Source organism: Chaetodon trifascialis, chromosome 4 (genome assembly GCF_039877785.1).
Source record: "Chaetodon trifascialis isolate fChaTrf1 chromosome 4, fChaTrf1.hap1, whole genome shotgun sequence".
In the NCBI taxonomy this organism is placed as follows: domain Eukaryota; kingdom Metazoa; phylum Chordata; class Actinopteri; order Chaetodontiformes; family Chaetodontidae; genus Chaetodon; species Chaetodon trifascialis.
In genome coordinates, this window is record NC_092059.1 from 10514172 (window position 1) to 10525771 (window position 11600).

General features: G+C 43.4%; 1 protein-coding gene across 2 annotated transcripts; it reads right to left on the bottom strand.

Annotated features, from left to right (window-relative positions):
* Nucleotides 1-5869: 5869 nt before the first annotated feature.
* s1pr3a (sphingosine-1-phosphate receptor 3a) lies at nucleotides 5870-9434 on the bottom strand. 2 transcript variants are annotated; one of them, XM_070960972.1, is made up of 2 exons: nucleotides 9097-9434; nucleotides 5870-8337 (listed from the first exon to the last, which is right to left on the bottom strand). In XM_070960972.1, the coding sequence occupies exon 2, from the start codon at nucleotides 8211-8213 to the stop codon at nucleotides 7014-7016; it is 1200 nt and encodes a 399-aa protein (XP_070817073.1). In that variant the 5' UTR covers nucleotides 8214-8337; nucleotides 9097-9434; the 3' UTR covers nucleotides 5870-7013. The 2 variants fall into 2 exon arrangements, with proteins under 2 accessions (XP_070817073.1, XP_070817071.1); XM_070960970.1 differs by having other exon boundaries at nucleotides 5871-8337; nucleotides 9182-9434.
* Nucleotides 9435-11600: the final 2166 nt, after the last annotated feature.

Consider the following 11600-nt stretch of genomic DNA (forward strand, 5'->3'; position numbering starts at 1 on the left):
TAAGATTTATTTTGAATCCTTGACTAACAAAGAGATTTGACCTTCATAGTAAAAAAGCTTCTGTTGAAACTGGGCCACTTGTGAGAGACGGATTTTAAAAGAAGGAATAGCCAAAAGCAAAGCAGGACAGGCAGAGCTATCCTGACTTTTAGTCATTACCGTGGAGGAGACAGCTGTTTTCACAGGCTGAGCAGCTCTCATCCTGGATTGTTGCTGTACTGTACAACACTTAAACACTCATGCTGGCCTTTAAAAGTCCTGAATCAGTCCTACATAAACACACACATTTGCCAAACATGGAGCAGTTTTTTTATGCCACCAAACTGGCGACTGTGGCTGGAGGCACTATGTTTTCCAATTTGCCCTTCTGTCGGTCCCGTTCTAGTGAACACCATGTGTCAATTCAAAGGAATTTTTTAGAATTGGGCTTAAACGTGCACTTGGATTACAGGATGAACTCATTAAAATTTGGTGGTCGAAGGTCACCGTGACCTCACAAAGCACATATTTGACCGTAACTCAAGATTTCATACGCTAATTATGACAAATTTGAACAAAAAAGTCCCATACTGTAGGATAAAATGATGAAGTGATGACATTTTATATCCAAAAGGTCAAAGGTCCTCTTCATTGTGACATCGTAATGTTCTGTAGAAACACTTTACAGGCTGTTATTCAACAGCATAACTCAGGAACAGAAGACAGGATTGTGATCATATTTCATATTTGATCGGATACTGAACTGGTGATGGTGATCTTGGGTGTCCACCTTCAGACTGTGGAGACTTTGCAGATCTTCTGTGCTGCCTGTTTGAAGGTATGTATGAAGCCTCCACATTTTACATGAGTGTCATGAGTATCCGAATCAGCTTCACTCTGCCACTGCTTGTTGTGGAGAGGGTGAGAAGGGTTATCCCGAATGGCTTTGACTTTGTCCTTCATCTTCTACTGTGTCCAGTTTCAACCTGATCACCAAGTTGGCCTTCCTTAACAGCTTGTTGAGACTGCAGACCTCCAGCTTGATGTGAAGAACAGCGCATTGGCTATTTTAAACTGATAGGAGATTTGAAGTAGCCTGTTACACTGATGGAGTCTCCTCAGGAAGAAGACTCTGCTCTGTGCCTTCCTGAAGAGGGCTTCAGTGTTGTGAACCCAGTCCAGTCTTTTTTTTTTATTATTGATTTGGACCCCAAGGAACTTGTGTGAGTCCACCTTAATTACTTCACTTAATCTCCCTGGATGGTAAACCAGGGCAGGGGGCCTCCTGTTCCTGTGGTTGTTCACCAAAAGCTCACTGGTTTGCTGGCAGCAAGACAGCATGTTTCTCACTGTAAATTGTCAATATAGAGATAACATCCATTTCGACATCCTTCACTGCATATATTATATGAGTCTGGACAGACATGGATGTAAACTGCAGCTGCTGAACAATTGTGAGGCAGTAATTCTTGTTTCACATGAGATATTGGGTGTGTACTTTGAGCTTTGTACTTTGCTTATATTGCAATCAGATCAATCCACACGCTCCTGATGAAGCTGATTGGGTGAGTTAAACTCTGAATACCAGAGGATGGGTTTTTTTTTTCTGAACTTTAACTTTGATTTTTTGCTCATTTACTCATTAGTGTTCAATGTTACTGAGAAAAACAAGTCGTCAGGGGCTGTAAGACTTGCACGAGATGCATATATGAAGTCTCATGTGGCTGTCTCCACCTCCGGTTGCTCTTTCACACAAACCTCCAGGCTGCTGGCATGCACAGAGGCAGTGAACCAACCAGCTGTGCACACACGCTCAATGCCACAAGTGAGGGACGGGACACGTATGTCAGACTGAAAGGCCGCCGTCCTCCCTCTCACTTATCCCCTATATCCAGACATGCTAATCCCTGCAGTTGTGGCTGGCAGGCACGGAGGAGATAGATTGGAGGTCAGTGTGAGCAGGTGTGTTCATGCCGTCAGGCCCTGCCAGAAGTCTGCAATCAGAGAAGGTCTTGAGAGAAAGCAGCTGCTGTTTGGGGAATTTGGGGAGAGGGGGATACTGAAGGGAATAATTTGGGAGAGATTGCTTATCCACTCCTGCCATCTATCTGTTATGACGGCATTGAAAGTCTGGCTGTAGCAACTGATGAATAGAAAATGTGTATATATAAAAAAAAACACCAGTCACACACAACCACATAGCATCAGAGACAATCACACATCTCTCACGAAATATATTTAAATTCATGCACTTTCCAGTCTTAATGTCCATTGAAGTTCATTCAATTTAAGTTGCAAACTACTGGAAGGAAGTCCGGTTCAGTACTTACTGGTGTGTTGGCCAGACCTGGGATCTGTTCTGATGAACAGTACTTCTAATGTGAGATTGAACATACTGAGGCAGCTTATAGGACACACCTATAAAGAAAAATGAGTGTGTAGTTCTCCTCTTGTTGCCAGTGGGGACCAGTTTACTTTCTCATGTACTGTAGTACACAGTGAGGAGTGCAATATTTATCTCCTGTAATGAAATGCAGCACAGTGCAGAGATGAAAAACCCATCAAGTTATTTTAAGGTGGAACAAGCTGCATGGAAATAAAAGATATGATGGTCGAATGGTTTTCCAGTCCTCGAGAGAAAACATACTTTATTCTGACATAAACACATATTTGTGTTTAGTTAGTCGCTGAGACAGTTGTTCGATTGGGTAATCATGTAGATCATATGAAAAGCCAAAATGGTGGCAGGTTCTCTCTTTGCTGCTCTGCTTTTGTGTGTCTTACTCAAAAAAAAAAAAAGCAATTTGAAAACATCACCTTGGGCTCTGGGAAATTGGAACAGGCATTTTCACTATCTCCTAGAAACCAAATAATTAATAAATTTATTGAAGAAATAATGAAGATATTAATTGATCATGAAAATGAATTTTAATTGCAGCCCTGCGAGGCACACGTGAGGCTCGGGGCTCCCATATGATCAGATATCCCAGAAATAGATGTTTTTGTTGTTGCTTCAGTGGAAAGGAAAGAGAAATAACATGATTTAGCTGAGAGATTAAAGTGATGACTTTTTTTTATTCTAGTATTCCTGCTGCAACTCAACTTGATCAGCACGAGGCAGGAAAATTAATGGCAGTGGGGTGTTCAGGGGGATGCTGGGAGGAGTGTCTACCAATCCAAGTCCCAGCCAGCTCCTTCAGATATCCTCCCATGAAGTGACCTTTGCCTTCGCTCCCCCAGCTGCTCCCTGGATAAAGCCCTCTGATCCCTGGGAGCTTATCAACCAAGTCTGCCTGGGTCTTCACTCTCTTTGTTGCACGTGTAATTACACCATATTGAATCGGAGAGCTGTGGAGGTGAAAGTAGGGGAGGAGAATCATCACACACCAGATGAAGTGTGTGCCTCCCTAGGAGAGAGTGGTACAATTCAGCTGTAGAGGAGAAAATGGCTTCGGCTGGGGGCTCCCTGCGTGAGCAGCCGCCTCAAATGGGACCCCTCGCCGCTCTCCGCCTGGCCACACTCCACCTCCGAGCTGCTTCAAAAAGGGAGTTCAGAATGACAGAAGTGTTTCATACTGGCACATTCAGTGGCTCGGACCAGATGGAGTCTTTGTTCTCGCTTTGAAACACACACTGATGCGCACACACATACACGTCTGTCTGCACAAAAACGTGACACATGCAAATGCGCGCGCACACACATGCGTGCACTCTTCCTCACCACACAGCAGTATAAAGCCAGGATCATGATGAGGGGGGTAGTGTGATTCTCTTGTCCTCTGCCGTGTTCACATTAGTCATATGCAAATAGGCATTGTGCACAGAGAATGACACAAATCCACCATGTCTAAATCCTCAAAGAAGACTGGTGACGGCTATTTAGTTAACATGATTTATTAAGGTGTTTGACCCATTTAGCGCATGCAGCCATTACATGGTGTTTGTTTCAGGTGTTTGAAGAAATGGAATCTGTCACAGCCGGAATTTGAGGACATGAAGAAGATTAAAATGAAAAGGAGTTTATTACTGTTCACTGAAAGAAAGGAGGCAATGATGAAACTAAGCAGTGTGAAGAGTCTGAGGATGAGAACAGCTGGGATGTGCAACACTTCATTGTGTGGCTTGTTTATTATTTTCATAATTTGTCAATAATTTCTGTGGTGTCCACAGGGGGATTTTTGTGTCTCCATGTGTGAAGTCTGACTGAACAGGAAGATTAATATGTTAACGTTTTGCCTATGTGATCACTCACAGCTGAGGTGACATACAACTGAAGTTTAACTGAACTGACCTCTTAAGTACCTTTAATGTAAGATCTTTACTGCACTCCCATTTTCTTGACCTTTTTCATTGGATGCTTCTTCATTTTTGACCTGATTCGTCCAGCATTTGTTCCACTAAATAGCAATTGGATCCATATTTTAGAAGAACTGTCTTCTTGGTGTTACTGGAAGTTTTTTGGGAACACAGTCTTATAATGGCCTTTTCTTTTATCTGTTTTTGATCAGACACAGTTCTTGAATCAATTGATGAGGACTGGCTGGAGACACAGAACTTCAGATACAATTTAAAGCAGAGCAAAGCTGAAAGCTTGAAACTGCAACGAAGCCTCTGTCCTGTTTGGAGTAAGTCTACTCTGACATGTTTTATATTTCAGTGGATCGTCTGTTTAGCTAAATTACTGACAGTGAAAAGTGCTACTTTGCTGTGTTTTATTCATTCGTGAGGTTTCCTTTCCTTTCTTTCAAGTCAGACAGGAAGGAGCAGAAGAAGACTGACTGCAAATGACGCTTTACAGCTCAACGTTTTGGCATTTTCTAATGTTCCAGATGGCATAAAACCACCATCATCCCCGGCTAATTCAGGAAGGAGAGTGTTCAAACATTTCTGACAGGAAGCAGTCAGTGACCTTTAAGCTGGAAATGCTCGGCTGGTGTTGCGTCCTCGCTGTCTTTTTTCATCAGACGTGGAGGTGGGGAGCAGAGACACGTCCTTTAGTTGAGGTATGAAATGCCAGTCTGTCAGCTCCTGTCTGGTCTTTGCTGTGCAACGTGGTATGAACAACAAACGCCGCTCCAATCAGCTCATCCATCGGTTCAAGACAAAGTAACCTTGACGGCTGCAGGTTTATTGGAACAAGAACAAACACATGAATCGAACGTCTTTGGTTATCAGCATCTAAAAAATCTGACTTGGATCCACTTCTGCTTGAAATACTGGATCGTCTCTCAGAATTCTTTACACGGACAGCTAAACCTTTTCACTGAATGTGTGTGTGATGTGATGATGATTTATACACAAAGATAATTTCGCGTCTCCAGAAAATACACAACAAACACTCTTCCAGTATCTGATTCATTAAACATAGCACATAACTGTGGTTCGTCACACTAAGCACTGGAGAATTTGTACAATGACGGGACGTATTCCACAATGACAGGAAGCTCTTCAAAGTGAAATTCATGCTGTATACCTTTCATGACTAATAGCTGCCTGGCCTCACTGAGCTGGAAATCCCTAGGTAAAATAAATATCAAAAGTTTCTCTGCATTATTCATCACTGGCTGACCAAGGTCTGCCTCTGAATGGGAATAAGAGACTTCCCTTTAGGATATTAGATGAGAGCAGCAGGTTAAATCACATGACATTTCTCATCTCCTGTCTGAATTGCAAATGATAAAGTGACAAATCAGAGAATTCCTACATGAATATTAATAACGCTTAAGAAGTGGCAGGAGCAAACACCTACCATTAAGAGGTGCAGATCCTATATCCTGAATATGTATCTTGACATTTCGTGCAGAGGATCAACACAAAGACTAGGAGGAAGGGGGTTGGAAGCAGGCAAGTCATTGATTTAACATAAAAACATGACACGTGGAAATCTCATAAAAGGGAATAGGATTTTATTTTATTTGCTTTATAATGGTATTAGGCATTACACCACCCTTGGCAGAAATGTCATTTACAGTCTACCACCATTAAATAATTCACATCCAACACTCCTATTCGCTAGTGGTTAGTTGACGTGTGAGTGGTTTCTAGACGTGCTGATGAGAAGCAAAAATGTCCATGGGTGTAGTTGTTAGCCAGGCTAACTCAGCTCACAGTGCAGCTAGTGCTGACAAAGTGGAGCTTAGACAAAGATGAGTCAGTTCTGGTAATGTGAAGAAAATCGCTCTTCCTGTAGCACCACCAGGAAAATCTTTACACGCTGACAATCTAAGAATCAATATTATGTCTCCATTTTCTCACTTATCTGGCAGTTTTGCTTTGTGGTGTGTAATGAGCATCACAGCCTCAAGAGGCCGCTAGTCTGACAAACGTTTGGTCTTGTTTTCTCTCGCAGTGCATCTATCAAATCATTGCAAAATCATTAATAAAGTCCAAGTACCATGATAGTTTTTTTTTATACACACAAGCTATACCAAAAAATTATACCAACAGTATTAAGATGGCAAATGTTTTCATAGAAAATAAATAGTTTACCAAGTCAAGTTGTGATGAAAAATGCAAATGTTTTAAGAGTACTTGCCAGAAAGTGCCCCAATGTGATCTTTTCTGCTTATAATGACAAAATAAAATGAAAAAAACAAAACAAAACACACTGGCAGACACAACACTAATGAGGTTAATTATACTCTGTTGTTACTTGAGGCATTACCAAGACTTGTTTCAGACATGAATTAAGAGATTTAATTTGGGGCTTGGTTTAGTCCACGTCCATGAACGTGTCTTATTGTAGTCATAGTTTCAAACGTCAACATTAATCACTGTGTCACACAAACACAACATATCAGCTACAGTACTCCGCTGTTGTGAATAATGTTGCTGTGTTGTTGTAAATAGTGGCTTTAGATTATTTTGATTGTACTCTAATCTGCATTTATGTGGTTCCGAACTGAATATCTTTACTTGATCTTATCCATGCTATGCTGGCCGTAGTGCATAAACAAAAAGTGGCTGATAGCGGGACTATGTCAGTTCTACATGTACTTCAGTGTGACTGTGAGGCCTCATTAAGGTGCTTCCACTCAGAACTTGCTGAGAGGCGGCAGCGCGCCCGCCTTCACGAGCACGGCTGACAACAGGTCTGCAGGTCCAGAGGGATGAGGCACAGCAGTGGCTGAGGGATCTCCATGCTTGTTGTCAGAGTTCATAGGTGTGGGAACCTTCCCTCTATTCAGTGTGGACTTGCCAGCCCCGCTGCCCCCTCCTCCACCCAAACTGGTCTTGCTGTTCTCCGCTGTGGGGATGACCGTGCCCAGGTGGGGGTTGCCCACCACAGGAGTTCCAGTGGACTCCATGCTTGTCTGACAGCAGCACAGCAGCCGGAAGAAAGCCGCCCTCATCTCCCTGCTGGACAGAGTGTATATCAGAGGGTTGAGGGCAGAGTTGAGCACAGCCAGGGCGATGAACCAGTCAACCTGGTAGAGCACAGGGCACTTATCTGGGCTACAACCAACATCCAGCAGCAGCAGGAGGAAGAGGGGGGTCCAGCACATGACAAACACTCCAAGGACAATAACCACTGTCCGCAGGAGGGCCAGTGAGCGCTCTGAAGGCCGGCTGCTCACCCTGCGGCCGCTAGAGGTCACCAGGCGGTAGATCCTGATGTAGAGGATGATGATGGCCACCAACAGGGCGCTGAACACACTGATGCAGAAGGCCACGTAACTCTTAGCGTAGAGCGGCAGCACTGTGGAGCAAGAGGTCATATTGTTCAGGCAGTTCCAGCCCAGGCTGGGCAGGGCACTGAGCAACACTGACACAAGCCAGCAGGCTGCCAACAGTCCTAGAAGTCTCCCCCGCCCTGCTGTCTCACACGGACGCAAACGCACCATAGTCATGTGCCTCTCAATCCCAATGGCCAGGAGGCTGAACGTGGACGCACTGAGGGCCACGAACATGCTCCCCTCTCTGGCCAGCCACTGCACTGGTGTCAGGAAGAAGGTGTTGCGTCCTGAGGTGAAGATGTTCACCACGTAGGCCACACCAGCCAACAGGTCTGACAGCGCCAGGTTTCCAATGAGGAAGTACATGCGGCTGTGGAAGCGTTTGTTCCTCCAGAGAGCGAGCAGGACCGTGACGTTCTCCAGAACAATCAGCACGCAGATAAAGAGCAGCACGGCCATCTTACAGGCCCCGCCGCTGCGAGGCCGGTCCCACTTCCCCGAGTGGTTATAGTGGCTGACGATGACGGTATTCATCCCTTCCTCCAGTATGTTCCCCATGCCGCCTGCCCTTCTTGGCCTTCCTCGGTCACACAGCAGAGGGAGCCACAGCACTGGACACGGCAGTGGGAGGCTGCTCAACCTGGCAGGGTCACGGCTGGCATCTTAGAGCCTCATACAGGACCTGCCAATCAAATGCAGAGAAGAGACAACACTTTAAAATGATATTTAACACTTTAAAGTCAGAAAGGTTACATTCAATGATGTTTTGTTTAATGTAAAAGACAAATAGAAAATAAATACAAAAAGCTACATGTGAGGACTGCCTGCATAACATTACTTAATTTAACCAGCAAAGTGCATTAGTGAGATAGACATCTCTCCCAAGATTGCCCAAGACAGCAGCACTAATAAATTACATGGAACACAATATAAAACACACTTATCAATATATATAAATCTTCTGAATAAAAAATAAAGAGGAACCTGCAGATTAGCACATTACATTATTTTTTTATTGTCCCTCCTAATAGCAGCAACTAGAGCAAACAGCTGTGGCAGTTATTGCTGTTCATAAATCTTATGCCATAAATGTTATGACTTCTGACTAAATACATTTCTAGTGAAAGTGCAGTAGCCTCCTATCCAGGCTGCCACTAAAAGGTTACAAATGAATCTTGAAATTATGCTTTGGGCCACATGTAATCCTGAGGCTGGGTGAACAGGTTTTTCCTCAACATTAAACACAATTATGTGAATCCCGAATTAATACTCAGCAAATGAGGCAACTTATTGGCTATTCTCTTTTTTTAATCAAAATAAAAATAATTGGCAACGTTTCAACGGTATTTTAGCTAAAACAAGATGCCTACTCATGAAGGTCTGGGCAACTTTTGGAAAAGTTGCTCAAAGTTAGTCATTTGGAAACTGATAGCACACAGACCTGCAGTACTTGGCAGAATTAAGCGTCTGGCATAAATGCGCAGTTGGTTTAATTTTCTTCACCACAGCTCTCGTAACTTTCGCACCTTTTGGAGTTACTGGTCTCATCTATACATCCCGGTGGTGTGGAGAGATTTGCAGTATCTGGAAGGTGTTTTTCTCTCCTGCGTAACGATGCGCTGGCACAAAATACGGGCTCGCCAAAAATGGATGATCATCGACCTGGAGTCAAAAGTCCATATGTTGTCCTCGCCTGTATGAAAGTTTCCAATCACTTCAGTATTTTCCTCCAGACATCCAGTATGTGCTGCCTCCTCAACTTCCCGGCGTCCCCTCCTCAGTGACTCTCTCTGGCTCTGTGCGTACCTCCCTCACCCCTCCCAGCCGGTGGGGCGGGATCTTCCCTTACCTCTCCATTTGGTTGTTGCCATTAATTATGAGTCACCAGAGAGGTCAAAGCCACGCGCCAGAGGCTTAAATGTTGTACAGATGTGTGACTTTACATTTCTAACCTTTTTTTCTTCTTTTCAAGCAAGCAGCAAGATAATTGATTTTGTTCATTTTTAAGCGCAGTTTAAAGACTCTTTGTCGTGGACAGCTGACTCTTTCAGACAACAACAACTCATTTGACTGTGTCATGAAATTGCTGTACTTACTTGTCCCAACACATGTTACAGTTTTTTGCCTCAAGGCCATGTTGTGTCACTCTCTAATTGACGCCTTACCTCTACCAGTCACCAGTCCTCTGTATCAATGTCATATTTTCATTTCAACATCTGAACATGTAACTGCTGCATATTTTAGGCTTGAAAATAACGGACTCCCAACAAACCCTGGGCCCCTAAGGTTCATTTTGTTAACACAGACAGCAAAAATCCATCCAATACTGTCATCCTATTGCAATGTTGACAGCGGTTTCATAAAAGAACAGACTGACATGTGTTTATTTGCCTTTCTGTGGAATTCATCCCCTCCACTGACAGGCCAAGAAGTTGCAACCCGTTTTAAATCTGTGATTTGATGACTCATTGTTTTTAATGTTCAAGTAAAAGATGACACTGGTCTCTTTGCTCCTTCAGAGTGTGAGATAGGTCAGACCTCTCCCATTGGAGCCAACTGGTCTGTATGGGAAGGGAAGAGTCACACTTTCCTTGTCCTTTTATGCACTTTCTGAGTGTTATCTGAAAGAATATTTCACACATGAAGATAAGAAAAAGACAGGAGTCTGGGAGGCTTAATATTACAATATTGGTACTGCAAATGATGTTATCTGCAGCCCACAGGGTTGCATTTTCAGTTACAAAGAAGAAGTTGGGTCATTAGTTCAAAGGAAGTCAGAGACCATTCAAGTGTTCAGCCATTACAGAAAGATCTAGACGAGCAGAAACAGCGGTGGACAAAGAACACAGAAACCCTTCATTTAGCAGAAAATTTAAGAACAAAAGCAAAGCTAAAAGTTGTCCGTGCTGCATCCCTGCGGACCTGCTGCAACTTCCTGCTGTTGTGTGACTTAAGGAACCGACCGGCAGGTGACAACACAACAGAGGAACCACAGCTGTATGTTGATGGTGTGGACCCTGCCTGACCTGCTAACACCGCCTCTTTAACTCAGCTAATCCACCACCCACACCAGCACCCCTTTGCCCCTCTCTGAGCTGGCTCTGCATTGTGCTTAAAAAACAGACCACACATTCCCATCGAATTCCCTAAAGCCGTTACTCCAACCACTGGACGGTGCGGTGGGTGGAAAGAGAGGGGTTGGGGCAGTTACTTCTCATTGAGCATTTGCATTTCATTACAGTGTTCCCAGATGACGGTCACTGACTTTAGATACCATGGATTCACTCTCAGCCCGGGAGAGTGAGAAAGAGAAAGGGAGAGACAGATGATGAGAGAGAAGTCAACAGAAATCTGAGCAGGAGCAGAGAGAAAGCAGAAAGACCGAGAGAAAGTGTCAGTAAATTGGAAGGAGAGAAGAACAGAGCTGCTGGTTGAATTAAGTGGGTCGGTTTTGGTGCATAACACAGTTTTTTGTTCCTACATTCTCTGATTTAGATTAATTTACTATCATTATTTTGCATACAACCAGTTGTAGAATCTACATTTACTCAAGTGCTTGAGTCCCTCCATTATATGCTACTTTGCACCTCTACTCCACATCTATTTAGCAGTTTTAGATACTGGTTACTTTGTAGATTGTACATACGGATATATTTGACATACAAAGTATATTCTCAATTTCAAAATATAATGCACTGTTTAAGATTAACTACCAGGCAAACTGATGGCCAAGGGGTTAAAAGACCATTAACTGCAACATGTGTATCATGTCGTTCCTCATCTCTTCCCTGATTTTCTGCCATCTCGCTTCTGTTGTTTGTCATTTAAAGACACAAAATACCCAAAATATACCTTTTGAAAAACATTACATGCCCATTAGTATGTCCTTGTTCATCAGCTCAAACATTACAATATAATAATAATAATAATATTGTCAGGGCATCA